Source organism: Dermacentor silvarum, chromosome 6, assembly GCF_013339745.2.
Source record: "Dermacentor silvarum isolate Dsil-2018 chromosome 6, BIME_Dsil_1.4, whole genome shotgun sequence".
Lineage (NCBI taxonomy): Eukaryota > Metazoa > Arthropoda > Arachnida > Ixodida > Ixodidae > Dermacentor > Dermacentor silvarum.
Window position 1 is genome coordinate 102,196,538 of NC_051159.1, and position 25,950 is coordinate 102,222,487.

At 46.6% G+C, this 25,950-nt stretch overlaps 1 protein-coding gene across 1 annotated transcript in view; it reads left to right on the top strand.

The window, feature by feature from the left end:
- Positions 1-25,950, top strand: part of LOC119455787 (ATP-binding cassette sub-family G member 1) — a 79,582-nt gene that overhangs the window by 17,401 nt on the left and 36,231 nt on the right. Inside the window, exon 2 of the mRNA XM_037717250.2 lies at positions 18,696-18,818. Within this exon, the coding sequence (XP_037573178.1) occupies positions 18,696-18,818 (123 nt within the window). The remainder of the gene's footprint in view (positions 1-18,695; positions 18,819-25,950) is intronic.

Below are 25,950 nucleotides of genomic sequence, written 5' to 3' on the forward strand. Positions count from 1 at the left end.
GTGCGAAACAACATCGTACATTTCATATCTCCAGTCAAATGTTCTTTGCCACATAAGCGACACTTTGGCACACACTGGTGGTCCTCCGGCTGTGATGACATACCACACCCGCGGCACTGGGCACTGGGCGGGCACTGGGCTTTGCAAACGTCCGATCTGTGGCCCAGTTCGCTGCACCAATAGCACCTTCGTAGCGTTTCTTGAAGAGGAAGCACTTCATGATCATGCCGAAACACACGAGCGTACGCGGCACCTCTGCTTCCGCGAAGGTGATGACGACCGTGGTAGATCGGCCCATTCTTCTGATCCCAAGAATCTCTGAGTTCTGTTCGTGACCGGCGAAACCCTCCATTATCGTCTCCTCGGTCATGCGTACGTCCATTCCATGCACAACCCCTTTTCCACAGTTTTCAGGTGCCACCATGTACGCGGTCACCTCATGGTCCTTATCTTCGATCTTTATAGTTTTGATACTCATGACCTTCTCCGCACACTCAAAGTTCAAGGTATGGAAAAGAATCGTACCTTGTTTGTCGTTCACGAAGAGAAGATCAGACTTTGCCTTCTTCCACTCAAGGGACGCGGCACGACGCACAGCTTCGCCGAGTATCGGTTGTGAAGTGTTTTTGATCACTGCTAGACCCCCTTTTGGTCTGATAATCACTTTACATCCGTCGTCCGGGAGCTTCGAGAGACGCGATGCCACAGATCGTTCAGCTATCTTCCTTCCCACTGCTTTGTACGAGCGAACGCCGCCACAGTTTTTTGGCTCCAGCTACCTTGCAGCCGGCTTCCTCCCCACCTCCGCTGTGCGCCGCCGTCTTGGCGTCGCCGACGCCTTCTGGAACTTTCAAGTCTCGGCGCTTTTCGACACACTTTTTGAGTTTGACGACCCATCCTTTTCCTTCTATCTCATTCGGTTTGATGTCAGTACCTTCCACCGTAACCTCCATCGTCATCGTGATACCACCACGGCCGTTGTGGACTGGCGACGGGGCCCCCTGGTCGCCCTCCTGGCCGTAGGCGTCGCTAGGCTTAAAGAAGGCCTAGCGGAACGCACAACGCGTCGGCACGAAAACGACGATAAAATCCTCAAAAATGCACTCACACCCTAGAGTCTTGTAAGCACGGGTTCATCGAAACTTCGGGAACACGATTCCACCGCCAAATCAGGTGTCCATTGACTTCTAGAGCCACAAAAGCAGACATTCGACGGAGCCGACGCGACACACGTCCGCACCTTCCGGCCCCCTGGCGGCCTCCACCCGGTATTCTGTAAGAGTCCATTTAGTGGACTGTCCACTTCGACTTTCACCATTGGCTGCTGCTTCACGAGCAGGAAGGTGCCAGCCAGTCTCCTTCCTTCTCGTGAAGCAGCAGCCAATCAGCGACAGCCGAAATGGACAGTCCACTAAATGGACTCTTAGAGAATACCGTCCCAGGTGAACTGCGTTTTTGTGGGAGGAGCTTGTTTGTAATTCTTAGGTTGCCACCGATTATAGAACACCTCCCTTGTTCGCCCATCTCCTTAACCCTGACAAAGAGCTCCCGCGTCGTGCGTGCAAGTCAGTGCAGCTGCCGTGACTTTTGGCGCAGCTCTCGCGAGTTACAATCTCGGCTACAAACTCGTGTGACCTGCACCTAACTTAAACTACAGTGGACAAGCAATAATAATGCTTGCGCGTGGCCCATACGATTAATGTCTCGCACCCCTGGGTGATCTTACAAAAATTAATGTGAAGTTGTGTATAGCTCATGTGGTGAGCGTTCGTGCCCTATGCGGTGATCCCATGCCACGTAGCTGTAGAGTGCGTATAGGCGGCATTGGCGGGAGAGAGGTTGTGATGTATAAACGAAGGTTTTCCGCTGCAGAGATAGATAATGACTTTACATCCGAAGTGGCGACTAATCAGCAATGGAGTTTAGTTGCGCAATGTCACTGGGATCAATGCTTGGCTGCATTCCAACAAGAATTCCCGTCTGCTCAGGTTCAGGCACGGTGGGTTCAGTCGTATCTATGCTTAGTAACCGCAAGTGGTGAAACTTATTTCGCAGCTTTCGGCTCAACCCCTCACAGCCGACTGCGTTGGCTGTGACGCTATGGGATGTCAAAACCGACTAACGTTTCAATGTTACGCCCCGCAAAAGTCAGTGTGCAACTCGCAGCTCTCGGAGGCGGAAGTAACCGTTGAAGAATATGGCTGCTGCTGTGCCCGACACTTGGTCCCCTGGCATGCATAATATAACCGATGTGTGCACGTGCCTCTTATGATCCTCGAGTCCTTCCTGAGAGTACTACTGCGCCTACGCATTCCTTGATGCGAGGTATCACAGCTTCCTGCTCAATTAACGCATGGAATCTGCAGTGACTTAGATGCTTGCTTCTCAGGCTTACCTCTCCAGTTGACCTTTATGACTAAAGCATCGACGCCCTGACAAACGGGTAGATGATCATCAAGAGATATATTACGTGCCTGCCTTAGATATTACGGCGCTCTAATTTGTCCGTTTAAAGTAGAACAATCTGAGCTAACAGCTCCATGCCTCCTTTTTCTTTTCTTTACTTCTTTTTTATTCACAAGCCTTATTTTCACACAATCAGAACTAACGTGTTCCGATGCGAAAGAAGCGGGCCAGGGTGTTTGTGTTTCAAGGCTCTGCCAGAAGGCCTGTTCTGTCCTAGGAGAGGCACGGAATAGAGAGACAGTTTGTACCGTGCGCAACGCCGCGTACTACACACCGAATCTGTATTCGAAACAGGCGGCAACCACGAAGCGTAATCTCGCGACTGATACCGCGGAGCGCGATTGATCGTCTCGCCCGCATGGCATCCAACCGAGGATGGCGTCCTTCGGTCGTAGTCGGTGACGTGCTCCGAGCGATTCCTCGAAAGATACATCGCTCCGTACAACCGCCGGGCATTCCGCTCAGACGCGTGCGGGAGTGTCTGTGTTCGGAAAGGTATAACGCTGTGGCCTGTGCATCCTTTAGGCGGTTTACAGCAAACGCTTCTTTCTGTCTTTCTTCTTTTTTTTTATATTCTACGTGTGTCAGCCACTCCTCCGAATCTTAATTCTTTCCTTTGCATCTCTCGTCGTATATACTGGATCTTTTACCCAGTGCGGGGCAGTGGTTTTTCTGGCGTTCCTGAATAACGAGAATTCTCGACGTATGTAAAAAAAAAAACTTTCTGTAGGATACATTGGAAGTTCACAGCGATGGATTTGGGGTGCGTGGCCTCACTGGTCTTGTAGTTCTGATTCATGTTAAAAAAAAAAGAAAAAGGTACTCGACGAGGTAAAGAAATATGAACGTCTCAGTGACTCGGGAGAAACCGTGCCTTAATGAGAAATCCTGGGAAACACAACGAGATAGTACGGCTATAACGTGCAGCCCGCCTGCGTGCCAAACCGGTGGGCCTGTGGGTTTTCTCGACGATGATCAACGTGCGTGCTCCGTGTGCCCGCGCGATCATTGACATTTGCTGAGGAAGGAAGCTGCCAGGTGAGGAATGCAACTACATGTATATGCTGCACGCCTGGGTGCTTACAGTGGAACCAGGTGAAAGGCCGAAATTCGGCTCAGTTCCGGAGCAGTAGGAGACTACACCCAACGAGCTTCAGAACTGGATGCAATGAAACAGAGGGCATGAGGCCGGAGGTGCTATTCATGGCACTGTCCAATTCCGTCATGACGGCGTCTTCAGCCAATCAAAGAGGCCGTAGCAGCCCTCAGAGCAAATTACAGCTGGCATGGTGGTGAATTAGACAATATGGCGGAACTTGACAATGTCCCGAATGGCACCCACGGCCTATCAAAACTATTATTTCGGAGTAAGATACCTGCTCCCGGTTCCATACCAGAGCTGTTTTCTGCCTGGACGCTTGAAACATCTGTCTTGACAATGACTACGACAGTTCAATGTATAAAGGGTGAATCAAGAAACCCCGTGCGAGCATTCAAGTATTTAGCGCTTGAACGCATTTTGTGTTCCTACGAAACACAACTTATCCCACACCGATCGCTCGATAACACCGGCAGTGTTACATCAATGGGCAACTACTATTCCCACTAAGCTGAGTCACAGGACCTCCAGCAAGGCCTTGGAGCTTTATGCACTGCGTAAAGCTTTCAACTGCATCTCAAAAGCAGCCAGCCAGAGCCTGGATAATCTTTACAGACTCACGTACATCCATTTTTTTTTTTCTCTGAAGTCTCCGCGCGCTGATGGCCAGCTCGCCAATGGCATCAACTGTTTGTACACCACGGCCTGTGGGTTGCCTTGCTACACAGGATAGCCAGCTGGTACTTACGCTGGCTAACCTCCTTGTCTTTCTTTCCCTTTCTTTCTTTCTCTATCTCTCTCTTGCCACACAGCGTTGCACAGCATTGGCTTTCTTCTCATTGTGGCATAGTGAGCGATTCACCCGTGCACTGTGCTGCTGGTTCAGCACAGAGCAGCTACTCAGAGCAAATCCCGATTTCTTTTTCTGGGAGGGACGGTTCAGCTACGCTGTCTTTTGCAGCGTGGCGCTCACAGCGGGCTATCTGGACCGACGAGTAATGGTGGTAGATACCTATTTTTTTATGTATTTACAGTACCTCGAATACCTCTGCTGTAGGGGTTTTACATGAGGGATGGGCGAGTATAAAAATTAGCCGAAACACAATACTACTGCAGTAAGCACTGAAATGAGTTACAAAAACAGCAAGGAAGAAAAAAGTAAGAACTGCAAGATTGGCACATGCAGATGTTAAGAAAAAGAAAAACCTTGACCTTATGAAATATTACAATGCACAAATATTGAACGTAATGTGTACAAATAATGGAAGTGACAGATTTTTAGGTATGAAACATGGCATGCAAAAAAAGGAAGGCCACTCGCTAACACCTATTCAAACTTCATGAGCTAGTGGGGGAATTTCGCAAGCTACGTGGACTTGACGGGCTTTAGCGTGCATGTCTGCACAGTATTCGAGTATACAAAATACTTATTACGCATACTCAAGTGGCTAGTGTCCTGCGTGTCCTGTACGAGAATGTACGAGAGGAAATAGCACACTTAATCTGCAATTGCAACCTATTCGCACTCTAAAAGAACGTCTTAATGGTCGCACTAAACGTACTTAGGACTTCACACATTAGGCGATGACACGTACTTGGACAATGCACTGGAGCCGCCTGTAGGCTCCGCACTGCGAAGGCGCTTTAAAATTTTCCACAAGACACTGGTCTTAATGAGATAATTTAATTATGTATTTTGTTATACGCGTAAAGTGTAGCATATCCTTGTATGTACCCTTTCATTTATCCTCGCATTCACGTGGAGTAGCATGCTAGGCCTGCCCCAAGGCAAACGTCTCCGGTTTTCAATAATGAGCCCATCTTTCTCCCTCTGTATCGAAAACGATCTGAAGCAAACGGTGACCCAGCCAAACAGGCTAAACTCAGCTGAAGACATCAGCATGAGGTTGACTTGCGTCTACACAGACACGGCTCCATCCTGCTTTGGCGTTTCAACTGAACGTGATTTACAAAGAACAGCGCAACGAATCCGACCCTTCCTCGCTCGTTTAAATAGTTTGCTCTATGGAACTGGCGCAGCTTGCGTAGCGCTACATTCATAACGACCGAATGATCTAACAAAGACAATAGCAATTCGTTGTGGCGATGCCAGCCGCTATATCCGTATTGTATATTGGTGGCCTTGCACACGGGAACCTCGAATGCACGTGCCACTAATTTGCTCTAGCCGCCACACTGCACAAGTCTTTGCAGCTTCGGATCTCGCTTTATTCTCCTTTCCCCCTTTCAGCTTTGAATTCCAGCGAGGTCGGGAAGAAACGCGTTTACTGCGTGCGAGGCAGCTGATTCGCACGTGTTCTCGGAGTCTCGCAAATAGACGCTGTCTGTAGACGTAACAGCTGTCTGGAGGCAACGAATGTTCGAAATTGGAAGCGGCGTGATAAGGAAAGGGTAATGAGACAAAACAAATACACATACCTGCGAGGGCGCCAGCTCCCCCTTTATCGGTCACTCCATCTCCGGGTTCGCCGTTTACGGTTGCCGCACGTGGACTTTCGAACGCGAGAAGGCCTGCTTGTAAATTCGCCCTTGCAGATCAACGTGCGCACACTTGGCAGGCCGGTGTCCTCGGCCTCGCGAACGGGGCGGCCGCGACACAGATGGTATTTCGTTTTATTAATGTTCTTATTCAGATTATCGAAGCTCACGCGGGTTGCCTTCCTGAAGCCGCGCGGCACTGTTGGGATGACGCGTGTAAGCTATGTTGATGGGCTGATGTCGAAGTGCTGCATACATAGACTAATAGTTTTCTCGTGTTTATTTCCTTTTAGTACGCACTGGATACATGATTTAACTGACACTGTGTAAATCGGCGCAAGTGAACCTTAGGTGAGACGTTAAGACGAAAAGATGCATCACGAAAAGAGATGCACAGCGGATTTCTGCGATGAACGCGTCCGTCATAGATAGCAGGCCTGGACACTCTGCTTTATGACGTCATGCTACTTAGACCAAAATTTTCATTGCCAAGCCCGCTGTGACAAAAAAGGTGACGTCAAAATCGCCGTACGTGGCTTACTCGGGAGCGTCCCCATTAGACTCTATGACAGTCGGGCAAGGTAGAATGACGTCATGGATCGAAATGCACCGACCTTGTGCTATCTAGGAGGGGTTGTCCACAACCGCTCTCATACACGACGTTGGGCCTCACAGAAACCTAACACGGCGTCATCAGCGACCGAACAACCTAACTTCCGGACGTCACAGAGAAAGATTCACTAAACACGCACACCTCAGAGTCCTTCTTGGGCCTCATTACCGCAACTGTTTTCCGTCCGATGCCAGCCGGACGGAAATTTCATGGCTTTTCGTGTTCGCATTTTCTATCTACCGCTGAGTGACGTCACTCAGGCGACGCAGGAGCCTACCAGCTCCATCGCCACGGGACGCCACCCTTTTCTGCGCGTTCGGTTTTGCTCAACCGACGAAGCTGCCACCATGTGCAAATAGCGCCTTGAATGCTTGCGGCTGTGGTGAAATGGATAGAGAATCGGACTGGTACGGCTGCATCCACTTTCGAATCATACCGCCGGACGCGCTTCCCTGATTTTTGATAGTGAGGAAGCGTCTACTTGACGAGAACTCTCCAGGGACCGACTGGCCCAGCCGAAACCACAGGATTCTGGCAAGGAAAGCTTCGCTTAAGAAATAATCTCGGCCCGCGTGTTCTGCACTGCGAATGCAGGCGTGGATGAAGGCCAGACGACGAAGATGAGGGATGGAGTGTAATGATGACTCCGCAAAAATACCAGTCTGGTGTTAAGACTAACGAAGGTCTTTAGACCGATAGCAATTATACAGACGCTCGAAACGCGTTCATACAGTTGGTACTGCCACTGCCGTTAAGCCGCCGCCGCCGTGCTGTCGTGGTATCGACAGGCACGCGCGGCCCGCGCGTCGAGGCTTTACAAGGTCGTCAGAGTCACGCAGTGCGTTTGGCTACAAACGCGACGAAGCAAGTGGATGCCGCGTAACGCTTCGCTCAATCGGCCTAATTTTAATTTGCCGAGGGCAGGACAGTGTCATGGCTCCCGCTCCTGGCACGAGTGATGTGCGCGCACATATTAGCATTCCTGCTGAGCAGCTGTGTGCATACCACACCGTGGTAGCAGGTGCATACGCCGGTCTTAACGAAATGTGCAGCAATTAGTCAAGTTGAATCTGCCTGATCCTCTCTTTGGGCGCTGAAAGAACAGGAAATTGGTGTTGGGCAAACATAATTTACCTAAATAAATATGAAGCTCCATGCCCTGCTTGTCACGCCTAGGTATCACAGGCTTCAGAACTCAAATAAAATGAATTGTACATGTTTCAAAAGTACATTTCTAGGGAGAAAAAAAAGAAATTTATTCATTTAAGAAATATCTACAATCAGCGTGATAAAACCGAGGGGACGGGGTGGTTGCCGGCCTTACTAATTAAAATATATTAAAAATACAATGAAATAACCTATAATACAAAAAGGTCATCTTGGCTAACATTTTTCTTCGAATGATGAAGACGTCCTGAGATGTTCAATGAAACGATCGATGGCGAGGTTCTTTCTTTCTTGATTGGAAGATCGGGATGTCCGGCAAACGCCGACGATTTTCCTTCGGTCTCCACTCGTGCACCACTGAGGTGCAACGGGTGTACGCGCCACCGGCGGCGCTCCTCATAACGCCAGTGAGCAAGCTCTGAACAGAGCTTGCATGTAGGCTTCCTACGCCAGTGTTCCGAGACGCCTTCAGCACAACGCCAAACCTTGATATCGCTTTCAATGCTACTCATTCGGGCGATACGAGGTGCATTTGAGCCGTCGCCGTTGGCCTAGCTGTGCTGTCCTGCTATCCATAGCGCATGCGCAGCCTGCGCGTGAGGGAAGGCCTCTAGAAACGCGCTGTGCGTTTGGCTGCGAAGCGACGGAACCGAGTACTTGACGCTTACGGAGACTCGGGCCTAACTCTGTGTACCAGGGCTGGCATCTAGCTATCTTTCAATGACTGTATCATAAGCCTTAAATATTATTTGAATTATCACGCGCCCATGCGCATCTTCTATACTCTATCTTCATAGACTTTAGTCGAAAATCATGTGAACAACAGAAACGCCTGCAACGCCCCTGGCTGCGTACCTCGGCACATACAACATATCGCATACCACGGCCCGTACCAGCCGTCACAGATCCAGTGGCCCCTGTGGCCCCAGACGCCACAGCGGTACATACCCAGGAGATACCCTGCCGTGGGTACTCATTGGCCCCTGGGTCACATGCCCCAGGGGCCACTGAGTATAGGCCACTATGTATGTGCCGCGCTTCAATGAACTTCTTTGATGCCAACATTGGCCAGTGGTTATCACATCCACCACGAACACCACCTACGTGGTGACATTAACGTAATGCGAGAGAATTACGTAGATGTCACGTAATATGACATTTACGCAATGTGAAGCGGCACTTAAATGTTTACTGCAGTTGAGTTTGCATGTATTTTTAAAGTGTCCTTGTCAGGCAGAGGGCGAGGACAAACACGCGCATAGGAATGGCCACTTGATCCCGTTGATGGTTATCGGGTCTTTCTTTCTCGTTCTTTATTTATTCTGTTGTTATTGTTGTTGGTAAGGAATGTGTTCGTAGTGTCCAGCGAGCCACATCAGCGCGATGTGACTCTTTATGTACAGGGCGTATATGTGAACTGTCCTAGTGTTTAAGGAATCTGAGTTTCAGCACCTGTCTCTGCTACACAACGCTTTAATGTTAAATAAAGTTCCGTTTGTTAGCTTCATACTTTGGAAACGGGCTTCGCGCGCCATGTAATAAAAAAGCTGGCAGATCCAACGCCCTGTGGAGCAGAGTGCGGGGAGCCGACCAAGTTAACGGAACGGCCACAAAAGCACTAAGACGCAGGCGGCTGTTTCATGACCTACATGACACGCATGTCATTGTCTTGACCTATCATTTATGTCAGAACCCCTTTGAGTGGTTTTTGAGTGTTAATCTTTTTTTCGCTGAGTCATTGTCATTTTTGCTGAGTCATGCTCATGACTATGATTTCTAGTATCATCCTTTAGTGTTTCCTTCACTTAGTACCTACGTCAGAACCCTTTTGAGTTCTTTTTGAGTGCTAATGTTTTTTCGCTGGGTCATTGTCATTTGAGGCGACTGTTTTGTGACCTACATGACACGCATGTCATGACATTCCTGTCATGACCTATCATTTATGTTCGTCATACAATGTTGTCATACTATGCCAATTTTGTTACCTTCCAAATTAACGAAATGACCATGAGAGCACCAAGACGTAGGCGGCTAGATAGAGAGATAGATACTGCCAAAGAGGGAAATGTTCGCCAACATGGCGGCCGCATTTCGATGGGGGCGAAACGTGTACTTAGATTCAGGTGCACGTTAAAGAACCCCAGGTGGTCCAAATTTCCAGAGTCCCCCACTACGGCGTGCCTCATAATCAGATCGTGGTTGTGGCACGCAAAACCCCATAATTAAATGTTCGCCAAGAAATGCTTCGCATTTAATACTATTTCCGGTGAAGATTCAACGTGTTAGTCCGCGATTATGTGCGGCAGTTTTCCGTTTAAAATTCGGCTACTCTGCATCCTGCGATTATGTTTGCGATTGGTAGGTGTAAAAGCTTTCTGTTGTTGAGGAAGGGTAATGATGTAGACCATGCAACCCAGATTTAACGCGAAGGGGGGGGGGGGGGGGGGGGGGGGGCGTCTGTACCGTGTTTCCCTGACGATTGTGAGGAGCGTTGTGCGGAGGCTGCGCGTTTTTTTTGTCGGAGTACGCCATTTTGTCTTGCCGGCTCGCCAAAGCTTCGCTTGGAGCGACTCCCACAATGCATGTGATCTGCATGACCCTAAAGCGAATGATCGGAAAGGTATGAGGCCTCCGTGAAGCAAACTAGAGGAGCAGAAAGCGCTACTGACGCAGCCGTTGGCGCGTGTCATCGCCGTAACGCTGTCGTGATTTCATTGTCACCCTGCCATCTTGGTCATACTGCTGCCGTCGCTGTCGTCAGCATGCTGTAGTGCCGTCTACCAAAGCATGTCGATGATTATTTGAGCCGCCATCATCGAACCCAGTTATCGACGTCGGCAATATGCTTGAGAAGTAATGCTATAGAAGAAGAACGTAAACTTTATTATCAAATCAATCAGATTTGAGTCCGACGTCTGTTTAGTGGGTCTGGGCACCCGCCGTGGACGCGGTTCCGAGACCTTGTCTCGAAGCGGCTTCCTCGGCTCGCTGGACGGCCCAGAGTTGTACTGTCAGGTTCGAGCTTAGCAGTATAGAATGTATATTTGATTTCTGCTGTCCGCATAATGTATTTGCCTACTTTCACAATTATCTTAGAAATTTCTGCAACACACTCACATATATGTCAGGGGGGCTATGTAACATGCATTGGCCGAGCAATCGCTAGCATTTGTTGCTCTTCCGGTTCGATGTTGTGTGCTCTTACCTATATTGTTTATGAAGCCTACTCAATATATTTACGAGTACGGCATATGGTACATTTCAAAGGAAGGCTAGACTTTCTTGCTTTCCTTTCATTCGGAGTGAGTAAATCGTCCTGCTAAAGGTTGACGAAGCTCGTTGGGGGACATACCTGAACACGCGAGGCCAGGCCACTACGGTAAGACATCCCCCTAAATACGCGTAATAAGGACAATATGTCTACGTATATTATTGCAGTAGCAAATGCAGTAATATTCTAAGTTATAACGTTGTATGATTATAAGTACCATGCCAACAAAGACAACATCGAAGGGACGCAGGTGCCGAACTTACTGCTAATAATAAAGTGAATGACGATATTCAACATTAACCTACTACCATTGACTTGGATGCAAGGATACAGCTTTATGACAAGTTCAGCAGAAGGTGTCAGAATACTGCGTTCAACTCGTCCTCGGCAGTGAGGGGGAAGTCCTGTGGTCTGCTCCTCACAGTTACAATGTCACCTGTGCCACTTCTAGTGAAACGTAAAAACCTGCGTTAACATCACGGGTGGGTACCTAATCTCAAAAAAGGGCGACCTCCGCATTGTAATAGCCCAAAAGCATCAGTCTTACTCTCTACTTTAATGGTTGAGGTAGGCTAAGGATATATAAGTGCACCTATATCGGCCAGAAACGTATGCTTATAAGGCAAGAAATCAGCGTTCTTCCCAAACTTTCCAAAGCATTTTGTGACTCATCCTGCCAGAAGTTGGGTTTTCAATTCGTTTTAACTTCACTTCGGTAAACGCAAAGCCTGAGTCGTGCTATAGAAACTACTTAGTTCTGAATGACTCCGTGCATTGGTTTTCTTAGAAACTATAAAACAGGCAGATAGGACAGCTTGGTGTCGTGTACGTCTTCCAAGAAAGAGGATATGCAAAATTCAACAATTCTGGCTGGAGAAGGTACGACATGGTTGAAGTTTTACGGCAATACCCTCGCTTTTGTCTTATCTTTAAACCCCGTGGGGCCCGAAAGACCGGCACCTCGGATAATCTGCGTCGTGTACGATTATTCGCCCTCTGCCCGCGGAAACGAAATTGCCGTGTGTACTGCCATGCATGACGACCAACTCTCGCTTCAGCAGTTACGAAATCGAAATCGGCTTGCTTCGAAAGTGGCTGGAGCTTCACGCTTGACTGAGTCTAGCTGCAAGCGCCTGGCAAACGTGCCCGTTCAAGAAGATATAAGCCAAAAGGCGCGATGCCATATTTCTTTGAACCGTACCAGCAGATAATGACTCCAGCGCATAAGAAGACTAAACGTTGCTAGTAACTGTGTGTTGCCTTACGCTCGGCCTAAATTTAACAAGAAACACTGACTGGTGCATTTGCTTTCATTGCAAGAGACTGGGATTTGGTTTTTCGCATTATGACAACCAGTGATATATGGAAATCTCAACTGTTTCCTCTAACCCAATGACGTCCCACCGATGTCGCACGCTTAATCAGAGAAGGGAAAGAACGTGTATTTTCTGAGTTTTTTCAATGACTGTACTCCTCTGTGTTTCTCAAAAAGTTCCCCCTTCTCCACGCCTTTAGTTCTTTTTTTTCTTTCTACTTTATTTCTTCTTCTTGCAATCGCGCCCTATAGGCACTTTGCTTACGACCAGGAACGTATGGCTGTCTGTGCAGAATTTCCGGTACAGCCAAGTAGACGCGCTGTTTTCCGTTTCCGATCCGAAGAGATTAGGCGTCATTCGGGGCCGGCAAAAAACGCTCCCGCCAACCTTGCGTCACAAGCTTATCGCCCATGCGCGCCGTATACACGTGCGCATAAACTAGTGCGTTCATACGGCCTCACACGCTCTCGCACCCCTATTTCCAACCTCGTCAAAGTGTCCGTGATCGAGAGCTTTAGACGAAATATTACCAGTGACGGAAATGACGAAGGACCCGTGATGCGTGGAGACAATGTGAAGGTCGAAAAGCTTCGGGACAACACGCCCTAACTCAAGTGAATGCGCACGACTGCTTTGGTCGACAGTGGAGGAAGTTATGAAGGCCACGTCACTAAGCTACAATTCTCGCCAATTCACTGACTATTTCGCTGAGAAGTTAAAACGAGAAGGAACGCAAGGAAGCAGTCTAAGTACGAGAGCACCCGTGAACAGAGGTTTCGTCGCGCATTTTGGTGCACCATCATCTTTAACTTGCGTGCAGATAATGGGTGCACGCTATGGATCAACTTTTATGGTGCGGGATACTTAATCGTATTTCTGAATGCTGGAGAAAGGGACTTTCTTTTCTTGACGTTTCTCATCTTCGTAACGTGCCTCATAATCAGATTGTAGTGCTGGCGCGTAAAACCCGAAAATAATTTTTTTAACACACATCATTCAACCGAAGCACACACTTGTCAATAGATGATATTCATGATTTTCAATGGCTTCAGTGCTTCACCACAATAAATGTTGTGTACGAACGTCGGTAAAATGGGCGCAGGGCAGCCAAATAAGCGTTCGCGTGCTTAAAACAAAAGCATATTACAGCCAATCGAATTCGAACTGACGTTCATGTGGCAATCTGTACTTCGGGGCGGGACACATTCATTAACCACTGCGCTACGGCGCAACATTCGAGCTAGATACAATGTACAAGATATTTGTACCCCCTACAAAAAACGGCGAGTGCGGGTGCGTCTGTGCACGGATTTTGTCGGCCACAACCTAGAAATATTGACGTATACCTGGCGAGGACAACTTTGTCTGCATCGCAAAGAAATTGTTCTTCAGAGGATAACCGCGCCAGCTGTGAGGTCCTGCTCCTATCGCAGTAAATGAGGGAGACATATGCATACTTTTTTGATAAGCTGCAGACTATCAGCCTGTCTGATCGCCTTGCCTGTTACTGTAGGTGCTGGGTGATAATTATGGTAGACACTGCAGTGATCAAATAGCACACAAACACGCACATACACAATAAACTAACCCAGTAAGTGAGTTTAGAACCAAAGGAATAGCTGAAGTCTGCCGATCTTTTTTTTTTTTTTTGCGGTGGCAATGAATAAGTAAAGCGGATGGAGAGACGATGACTAATTTATCTTCAGTTGCACTCACTGATAGCTTCAGGCAGATTTCAGATCCGTGCCAAGTCAAATGTGGCAGCCATTATTATATTTTTTTCGTTCGCGATCGTCTGTAAATACCGATACCGAATTAAACGAAGGATGAATTCATGGTAAGCAGTTCACGTGTGCAATGTTCGTGAAACCTGGTATTTCGCATGAACTTCGAGCACCACGACGGGGTCAACGGCTGCGAATCCAGCGAATCTGCGCGCGACGCCGTTGCTTGCGCAAAACAATCTTGCGACGCGCGGGGCGCGCGAGTAGACGCAGCGGTTTTTCCCAGCGTGAGCTTTGTCCCGAATGTTCGTTCAAAACACAGCACCTTATTGTAGCCGTGTTTTGTTGCTGTGTTCTCTTGCGAGCAAACGGGACATTCGAGGTTTCTTCTCCGCTGATGGCCGCAGGACGTGTTCCGAATGTTAAATGCATTTTTCACAATCGCAGAGATTCGATCTCAATCGCATACTCATAGCGCCAACGGGAAATTTTGCTAGGTCGACACCCGCTGGAATGGAGCGCTAATAGATTGCGCGATAGCCGCTGTTGTCGGCGGTGCTTCAGGCAATGAAAACACATACAGTGCATCATGCCCCCTCCATCTTTCCTGTCTTTTGACCTGGACGGTACACCGTGAGTGCAATGAATTCAAGTAGTCCCGTATGTCGGCGATGGTGACGATGGCGACAGCAAACACACGGCTAAACTAGCGAACTTGTACAGGTCTTATTAGGCACTGAGCATTTACAGAGGTTCGTATTTTGCAATGGTGAGGTAATCCTTGCTGCGCTTACTGTCGAGAGAGTCAGGCTAACAGTAAACGACATCCTGGTCACGCTTTCGGATTCTCACAATCTATCTATACACACCCTTTTTATTATTATTTTTTTTTTTGCACTTGTAAGAGAAAAGTACGGAGCCAGCTATGGTGACATACAACCTTGCTACTTGTTCTTTGCTGTCGACATTGCATTCAGAGTCTTTCGTTCGAGGAATATGATAGAAAAAGCAAACGAGTGGTGTACCAAGTGCGTTTGAAGTAAACAACTTATGACTGCAGTCAAGAGACCGGGAATCCCAATGACAAGACGGCTTCTTGTGTTCTTTTACGTTGGCCATGTTTTTCAAGCTGTTTGAACAACGTGCAACATTCTTTGAAGCGTTTCTCCTGTCTCGGTATAACCGGCGCCGACAAGCCGTAACAGATGCGTTCACCCACTTCCGATGCTTGCAAAACGCTGCCTCACTTCATGTCGTGCCCGTTTACCTCGACTAAGAGAGTTTTCTCACCAAGGCCACCTAGCAATCATACGAGATCACTCGCGAGCAATGTTCTGTCCCTATCTCTCCCTTTAAACGCATTATACTGGAATTTATTAGAAATTTGTTTAAGGTAAACAAAATGAGAATACCTAATGAATTTTCTAGGTAAGTAAATGCACAACAGCAAAATTTGATGTATACATAATATTTCGGTTTTGTAAATCAATTCTTCCTTGAAAAGTGATACTACTTACGTAATATCGCCCTTCGCAGTGCCTTAGTGTCGTGCTATTGTGTACAATGTTTGAGGTATTCAAGAAACTCACCTATGACATCGAATGAGGAACCGCAAGAACATTTCCCATCGTGAACTGCGCACTTAACATCACCCTGCCCTAAACATATACGAACGCGCAATGCATCAGAGGAAGCTTTACTAATTCGAGGCGAACTCCGGTTTCCCTATTCGAATACACGTAGCACGCAGAAATGCTCTTAATTTACGACCTCTGAACCGTTTTCAATTAACTTTGTCGCATTTAAGCGAGAAAACCAATAATACGAATGGTATGAAGCAGAATTTTGATTTCAGGAAACAATTTCGAAAAAAAAAATGACAAAAGTAGGCAACTTAAGAAAAAAGAATTCTGATTTGTCTTGTGTTTGGTGCTCGCGTGATAATTTTTGAAATCCGGGAGGGTTCACTGGACCCGACGTAGTCTTGCTCCATCCCAGGTACATGGGCAGAAGGGGCTGGAAGGAATTTAGACTCATATAAAAACTTGGCCACTGGCAGCAGAATGGTCATTTTTTGTTGGCTTCAGACGCGCAGTTTTTTTTTTTGGATCTGGTCCAATGAAAACATGGCTTCCTATTTTGTTTACTTGGCGAAACGTTGACGCGACCTTGTACTCGACCAAGAACATCATTAGTGAGTACGAAACGACCTTTACAAGGCATAAGAAAGAGGAAAGAAACGACCTCATTTACTCGTTTGTAAATACATTCGAAGTAATCACAGGAAAGATCTGTGTCTAAGAAGAATATTTTTCTATGTTTGAGTGCATTCTATATTACGTTTAGATTCTAAATTTTTTCAGGTCTTGTTGGTCGGATTTAGTAGCGCTTCGCTCTCCGATACCGCAGAGGACTTGGGGGAGGATTTAGCACAGAACTGTGAGCAATAACAGTAACCGCAGTGAATGAATTCGTGGAGGGAACTAACAAATGTTCAAGAGCCATTCGTTCATCGTTAGCGTAATATTCTTGCGAAACATTTCTTGGCTTTATTTCTGCAGCCGTTAATGGAAATAGCATCCTTAGCTTACTTCAGCCACTTTGGATCTATTCATATATCTATATCGCTTCTTTACACCGCTCTTGAATGAAACAAATTTCCACCAGAACCCATCTCACGACGACTGCCGACGTAAATGCGATGACCATTCCACCAATATAGCGATAAATCACAGTGCCAGCGCCGAAGCGCGTCATGGATAGGCCTTGCGCTGCAACCGGACTCCTCTCTCGCACTTCTCCCTGCACACGCTGCGCAATCTAGCGGTACACTCCCGAAGTGTGCGCGAAGTCCGCCTCCTTCATTGTGTGGCCTCTGAGATGCTAGCATGCCGGTGCGTCCTAACGTTGAGTGTTGATCGCCCGCTGCGCGCGAGCATTCGTGGTGCAGAGCGTGGCCTCCGAAATGCCGGTGCATCCGAGCTCTCTCTCGTGCCCGATGACGGTGACGTTCGTTGGCATCCACTGTGAAACGGCGCGGTGACAAATAGTCACCTACAGTTCCCTCTGGACTCGGCGCGCTATCTAGCGGAGCGCTCGAGAAAACCGCGTCATGTCCGCTTCCTTTTCAATTTTTCTTTCTTTCTTTTTTCTTCGTTTTGTTTTTCTTGCGTGGCTTCCGAGTTTAGTTCCGTGCCGGGGATGGCTAAGAATCAGTCCCTCACTGCACATGGAACATTCGTTGCGCAGCGCTAAAGCGCCGTCGGTCCACTGTGCCCGAGAAACCTGCCGTGTGTGGCGGCTGTTCGATTCCGGCCAGCACGTACCGTATAAATATTAAAGGAACTTTCAAAGCGAAGCTTTCTTACCGAGTTCGATGCACTTTTTTTAAGACGCATCTGACCTCTAACGCTGAACGCGTTTAACGTGATTGGTGGCGTCATATATGAACGGGGCGCAGCCAAGAAGCGGTTTACAGTTTCAAGCATAGGGCTTCATAAAATAATTACTAGCGGGAACTGTGGCTCTAGCGTCCACGGGAGCTACAAGCAGGCCGATTCATTCACCATGGGAATGATGGGTATTACACGGATTTGCCTAAACTTCGTCCTTTTGGCTTCAAACAGCATTGCAACTTTGCGATCTCGTCATTTGCAACACAGTATGGCGCGATAAATAATTTTTAAAAGTACGTTATTATAAAGCTGCCCGATGGCAGGATTTGAACATAGGACCTCTAGTACGCGAGCCTGGTATTGAAACCATTACGTCACTAACGTATGCATCTGCAAGCGGCGTAGAACAGCCTTCTCGCGGGCAAGCCAGCGCGTTGAGACGCTTGGCGCGTTTCGATCCACAGTTGCACTATAAGAACCCGACGCATCAGAAGCACCACGAGTGCGACATGGCACTGTGGAGGCCACTGAACATTTAAACAAGCAATATGCGTATGATGTACGACATGTAAATATGTGTATATAATATCCAGTCAGTCTATAATTCACTGCAAATAAAATCCTTTCTTCGTACAACATTCTGCTCTTGAATACTAATATTTATAGCACAAAAACCACAATCCATATATACAAACACCTGTGGTTCATGAACCAATCACACCAAGAATGGTTCGCTTTACGTAGATGTCAACTGGAGTTGGGTCGGCCTGTTTTTTTTTTTTTTCTTTTTTTTTCATTTAAGAGCGGCGTTAAGGCGCTAGATAGATAGATAAACCAAAAATGGCTGAAGTAGGCTAAGAAAGGATAACCCTAATAAATAATCAATTCAGGAGTATTCCAGGAGGATGTTTTTCAGCGGCAGTGTTCTGTAGCAAGTGATTCTTACCTAATGAAGTACATTTGAAGTGTCTTGAAGCTATAAAATTGCTCTTACCCATCTAGTAACGTTATACATCAACTTTCTCTTCGTCAGGCGACGACGAAAGTTTACAAATGTTGCGTAAATATTAAAACCCAACTGCGGAAAAGAGGTTTTGGCATTGCAGAAGTAAGATAACTCAAGGCTTTTCTTTTATTCTGTGCAGTGACTGTGGACGACCAGCGGTCGATAGCAAGCTCCATCGACAGCAGGGCAAGCGGCAGCCGAAACTTCGAGAACATCAAAATAGAATGGAAGAACCTGCGGTTCACGGTGAAGAATGGAAAGGGTAAGTAGAAGCGACTGATTGAACATTTCTTTCATGAATGACTGATTACGGAGTTAACCTCAAGCATTACAGTTTCTGAATGCATTATTATTATTATTATTATTATTATTATTATTATTATTATTATTATTATTATTATTATTATTATTATTATTATTATTATTATTATTATTATTATTATTATTATTATTATTATTATTCAGTTTGAAACCAAGACATATAAAAAATATTGACGACCGCAGAGGAAAATAAGGAAAGGAGCAGCCTGGCAACTGCCATAGAAAGGAGCACAACGCCTCCCTACTCGTTAGGACGGAAGGGATAGAAACATAAAAAGAGGAAGATAGGAAGAAGGGAAGAAAAGAGGAAGCAAAGAACAAGCTGACAGCGCACTTAAAGGCTCTGCCCCCTGGGAAGCATTCTCGTCACCGCCTTGAGCTGGCATTGTAGATGCAGCCAAGGAGCGTCCGCTGCGTAAATCCGTCTTGATACTTGAAAAACCCACACTCTCCACCAAAATGTTACGGGGAGAAAAGCCGCTTGGCAATATATTTACACGGTATATACAACGGGCAGAAGACAGGCATCCAAGCTGAAGCCCGTGCGCGCTACTATCAGCGATCGTCGTTTTCGTCAGTCCTGTCATCATTGCTCGCTAGTGCAGCGCCTCGTAGCACTATGTTGCGTACCAGCAGCACAAAAGTGGAATTCTAAAGGGGAAAATGTTACTTTTTTTTAAAATCAATAACAGCAGAATCTACACGTTTCAATTATGAAGCTTGTGGGGGGCCGTTATCTCTTTCCTTGACGACTGAACTGCCGAGGCATACCAACGGGCATCGGTGTTCGTGACAACGCGCCGCGTGATCGGGTTTTCCTGCCTACGGGGCAAAACAAAGTTGCAGACGCCACCCCGTAAGAGAATCACAAACAGGTTCCTCACGCCAAATCACCCTGGCACTTTCGCCATGCCCTTCGCGTGACTCAAACTTCCTTCCCTCTGCGCTCATCGGATGGAGGCGAGGCTGGGCCCAACCAGAGTTACAGTCACTGATCACGCGGCGCTTCAGGATCTTGAGAGGCATTTCAAGGTGCATCAACCGTCAGCTTTCTTGTTCCTCCTCTCATCCACCATTATAAACCAAAGCTGTAACATCGATGTTAGGGGTGCGCATATGAACATTAGGGGTGCGCATATGAACAGCGGTTTAGAGTAATAGTTAGCTGATGATAAATAAGTGGTAAGAAGCAATTTCAAGTGGTTGCAGTCGGAGAGTCGGGAAGGCTATTCCAATCACGTGTTCTATGGACTCAGAAAGCTCGCTGAAATGTGACTGTGTGGGCACATGGTCGAACTCGCGTGACTCGTCCGTGGAATCCGCACGTGGATTTTCGCATAACTGGCCCTGGCAATGCGGTGGCCCGGAGATATGGGCGGGTGATGAGGACGTATCACACGTACCTGTTGTCCTCAGTGCATAGCTCATTGCGCTATCGCATTCATAGCACAAATTAGCAAGGCCAGTGTTGGGCGCAAGACTAGTGCATATCTAGCTTTCTTTGGAAGCAGTCGCATAAACACGCATTACTGCCCGCACACTTGTCCATGCACATACGGATAATTGGGTCATAAACAACCGTCCAGGAGTTCAATAAAGCATATCTTCTTGTCTTTTTGAAGCATGGAGAACTTGCCTTCATTATCTAAATAAAGTCAAAGTGCGATATAACAGGCAAACGTGTCTGAAATTTAGGGAGCGTTCGCCGCTTCTCTGTCGTGTACACGCCTCGTAAACATGCCCTTGCAATGGGTTATATTGACATGATTACTTCGAATAAAGTTTGCGGTAGTTCAATATCGAGAATATGACCTTCCTCTGGACACTTCTTTAAGTAGCGCTTCTTCGCTTTTCATTATACCGACCATATATACTGCCAACAATTTTATTATTGCACAAAAGGCGGTATACGAATAGAAGATTCGAAATATTGTACGCGTGATGATTAGCAGCTGCACTTTTATATGGACGAAGGAAAATATCGATGGAGTACATCTTATTCAATTAAGATAAAAATTCATCAAGCTTGGGGGTAGCTGTAATAAGATTATAGAACTATATCGCTGCAAAGCCTAGACACACAGCTGAAACTAGTATAACTTTGCAGCGCTGTATGCCAATGATAAGATAAGCAAGCATATGGATACCATCTGCTACAGAATACTGGCAGAGCCATTAAAAAAATTTATCATTACAACGAACGTTAGATAGGTGTGTATGGTCGGTGTATATTCGGCGTCTTTTCTCCCTTCTGATCTTGCGGAGTCTGAGCACCCTCAACTTCGTATTTTGTGTAACTAACCGTTCACCTTGCGAGCTTATCTAATAGTCGCTAGGTTATTGCCTTAATTCTCAAGAACATTCACTATCCAAGCACACCAGTTCAGTAATATATTAACTGAAATACAAATATTACCAGCGACCTCAATTTCCGCAAGTATGGTCATCATTGCACAGGCCTTCCCCTATGCGTTGTGCTGCGATCCTTCCCTAATCCTGCGTTCAGGAAAAGATCCGCAAACAGCTTGACAGCCACTGTTTGTTGTCACCGCGAAACAGTACAAACATGTGCGTCAGACGTAAAGGAAGATGTATAGGTACGCTGTTTCTTTAAGGGCGTAACCTCTTCCTATAATAGAAACAGGAAGTCCAGGTGGGCGGCCTTCCTTCTTTCTGATCCCGACGAGCGTGTCGCTCACTGTGATGCATCAGGCGAAGCAACATGCAGTAACGTACATGGGGGAGTTGTTACTGGGCATTCTTTGGAATCTTCAATTCTGGGCTAGTTAGCTTGATTGCATAAGTAGAAAGAAAAAAACAGCGAGAAAATTCCAGCGAGAAGGAAATGAACCAAATGGCACGATCACGGGGTGGACCTGAAGGGTCACTGAATACTCACGGATATACAAACTCCAGTGTTCTACGGAAATTTGTCTGGTTGAGTAACGTGATGAAGAAGTAGCGGCGGCCACTGACCAAATCAAGGTGCAAAATAAAAAGCACAGAGACGTTTCAGAGCCCTTACGGATTCCTTGTTCGCACTAAGGCAGCCAAGAGCGGTTTGTAGTTCTTTTTCTCTCGAAGATATGACATAACGAGCGGCAATAGATAGCTGGTAGGTTTCTATCTATCTTGTTAAAAGTGTCGGCCGTCGTTTGGATCAATAAAAATTATATCAGATTCCATGCCATTAGGAGCCGAATTCACAAAAGTTTTGGTGTTTAGAACTTTTTCTGATTGGTTGGTAGTTATCACTAATGATATTTTTGCTGTCCCTATTGGACTATTCTTGTTCTTACGAACTTTACTAGCGTAGGAACCTTTTGTGAATTCGGGCCCAGATTCCTTTCTTCGCCCGTGATGGCGGCTATCCCAATCGATAGGGCGAACGTAATTATCAACGTGCTCGGCAAGGTCATGCTCGTCTTCTTATTCTGGGATACATACATCCCTTTGATGAGTTGTCATTCCGTAACTCAGGTTCCGGGACGTAAAACCCGCGCATAAGTTATGCGTATCTCTCTTTAAGGTCAAAAACCGTTCTCGCCGCATCAAAACAAAATACAGAATTCCGATGTTCTTTCCTGGATACGTTTGCCAACATACGGAACGACCTAACCGGGGTTCTCGTACTTTCCATATAACGTATCTCCATGAAGTGTGTACGATCGGAGTCACCATAGGCGGGCACATTTGGCGTGCGCGTGCTCTCATGGCGTATAGTTTTCTGCTTTTCATTTTTTGTATACGCTCGCCTGTCTGCACGTAAGCAAAAGAAATTAAGACCGGGGAAAATTTCGAACCCGACTAGGTCTGGACTTGGGGGCAATATACTGTGACGATTCCGTTCTTTCCATAACGCGCATTTCGTAAGATCCGTCGTGCTGAGTTAGGCGATAACGTCTATAGGCATGGTGGCACGCGAGTCGATGGCTGAGGGCAATAAAAAATATAACAACAAAACCAATAAAAAGAAAAAATTCTTACAACATCTGGGCCCTGCCCCTCACACATTGAAAATAAATGTCTAATGCAGGAAGAGATGCGTCGGCGTGTGCCTCCCAGCAAGGTTACGGCGTCATTGCCGCTTTTGATCCGTAATTATATAGTCTCATCATGTTTACCACTCAAGTCTTCTCGCCTAGGACACCAGCCGTGAAAATGGTTAGGAAAACAGCGATTATTATCAATCACACATAACAACTACAACACTGGCGTGTAGTCTCCTGTATAATGCATTGCAAAAAATCTATATTGACTTGTATTACTAGGAAGCAATGTGTTTCGATACTATCCGCGGTAATTGGCAGTCCTTTCTTTATCATTTGTGTTAGTCGCATGAAAAATAAAATACTAAGCTACTGCACAGGCTTGAGGCTTGTTTCTATATTATTCAGGATAGTATGCATATCGTGCTGGTTAAAGACAGGACGGAGCAAGAGCAACAGGATAACGCTTTTATTCTTCGTGGTAATATGCTATTTGCTGTATAAACTGCTAGTGGTGATGTTAAACGCAAATACTTATGGTTAAAAAAGGTTTTAGCTCGTATAAGAGTTAAATATGCAAGATACAATATGCTTAAGCGAAGGAAATATATTTGTTGCACGTAGCGTTTATTGAATTCCATGCTCACGTCATGCATATAAGAGACGGCGCGTTCTATAGCATGATAGAGTAACATTCGGTCGCTTCTTCAAAATTAATAAGATTTCTTTGTTAGAAAGAAACAAAAATTAAGTCAATATTACGTGTAAGCGTTAGATCTCAGCTACATAACCAAAATAAAATTAATAATCATGTGCTTCGAATCACTTTGATAGCGGAATACAGCAAGAACAATTTTAGAAGGTTTTATTACAGAACTACTTGTTTTAAGGGTGAAAACAGAACTTGAAGTAGACTTCTGCCTACGATTCCAGCATTGCTTCGTATTTCATCTTCACTGCATGACATTCTGCAGTGCAGTGAACATTCGGACAAAGCAATGATTGGGATTCCAATTAAATTTTTATGGATTATCAAATGAACTCGCAGCAGAATTCTAATTTTGCGCGCCCAAAGTTCACAGGTCAGAATTTCTCGCAGAGTGTATTTCTTTTTCTTTTTTGAGAGCTATCGCGATAGCTATCACAATTACTAAAATAGTTTTTTTTTTTTTTCTTTTCTTTTCTTTTTTTTTTTGGGGGGGGGGGGGGGGCTATCCTACTCTCGAATAGACATCTGTGAAATTTTTCCGCTATGAGCGCGCATTTCAAATCCGAACGTTCTGGCGTAGACAGCTTGCAGCAGTTTTCTTCAATGACTTGGCATATGTAAACTTGCTAACGCCGATACATTGTTGTTCTTCACGGTTGTCCAGCGCTCGACAACAGTTGCTCATTCACGCACTTACAAATTGGGCGCACGCGTAAGCACGAAGTCCCTTCTGCTCCTCCAGTTCGCAGCACACGCATCTATATAGACATGTCTGCATAAACAACTTGCGGAAGACGAGCTGCGGGAGAGGACACAAAGAAAATAGAAGCATTAACAGAAGCGTGTTTTCGTGTAATGTCATTAAGGTGAAAGAGCCGCGTGGGCCGCAATAAGCAGGTAACAGAGCAAACTGTAGAAGAAGACAGTTAAAAAAGAAAAGAAAGGGACAGCCTTGTCTGCGCTATTGCGATGGCTAAGTACGCCTAGAATAAGTAAGACCTGCAGAGTGTATAAACACATAATGAAACCGAAACGTTCGCTACGCTAAGAATACCTTCCTTAATGTTCCGCTGGGCTCAGTCATGCGTGTTTGACGATTTTGTACTGCTTGCTTGAAAACAGAACCTACTTCAGTCATGATGGGATATTAATATCCCAGCATGTCTGAAATAGGTTCTCCTCTCCAGCAAGCAGTACAAAATCGTCATTATCTCACTGAACAGGCCGTACCTCTCCCTCCTTCGGTGAGATCCAAAATTACAGTAGCTCCAATTCCCAAGAATATGCATCCCGAGTACAACAAGGAAAGGCGCAAAGCACGCGCACAACATATTCAATCGATGTACTCCAATAACGCCAGGTATAATATGTACTACACGGACACAGCTGCGTATTCAGAGGCTACCGGGCAGCGCTACCAAAGGAAATACGCCCTGGCAGTGGTGAACGCGATCAGCCAGCAGCAAATTACCGCGTCGACCTCGGCGGGCTCCCCCACCTCGGCCGAAATGTTAGCAGGGGCGATCGCGCTCGCTCACGCGGAGCGTTCGGAAAAGGAGTCGGTCGTGGTCACTGACTCCCGGGGGACATGTTGCATGTTTCTCAAAGGGCACGTGACTGGGGATAGCCTCGAGATAATCCCCAAATCGTTCAACCACCGCCATCGCCTTCTCTGGTGCCCGGGACATGCGGGGGTACAGGTCAACGAACAGGCTAACGCGTTAGCTCGAGCGTCTACTAACCGAGTGATGGCGTCCTCTTCGAACCCCAACCGCTCACACTATCCCATCAATTTAAATGTCAAAGACATCCTTGCTCATCAGCGCAGAGTCCGCAGAAAATACCCGCCGCCTCCCCCACAACTTGGCGGGGAAGAGGCTGCCGATTGGCGCAAAATACAGACCGGGGTATTCCCCCATCTAAAACTGCTAAACGCCATGTATCCCCCCCGCTATAGGGCCACGTGCCCTTGGTGCGGTGGCCTACCTACACTAATACATGTAACCTGGGAGTGTACCAAGCACCCTCATAGGCCAACTAATAATATCACAATGGAGCAGTGGGAGGCACTGCTCACCCGTTCCGACTTGGCAAGACAAAAGTCCCTAATTACCCAGGTCAGGCAAGCGGCAGAGGCCAGTGGGGCACTGGACTGAAGGGCTCCGACCACCGCTCCTTAAAATATTTTCCAGTCAAATAAAGTTTCTATATACTTAAGACATTGCATGGATACTCCGTCCGCGGGTATCAGCTTTTGACTAAGATCGGAAATACTGTCGCCCAAGTTCCGATGATTGTTATCTATGAACTACATGTGTTCGACGCAATCACGATGAGGAATGACCCGTTATAATTTTTTATGTACAGTTGGCAGG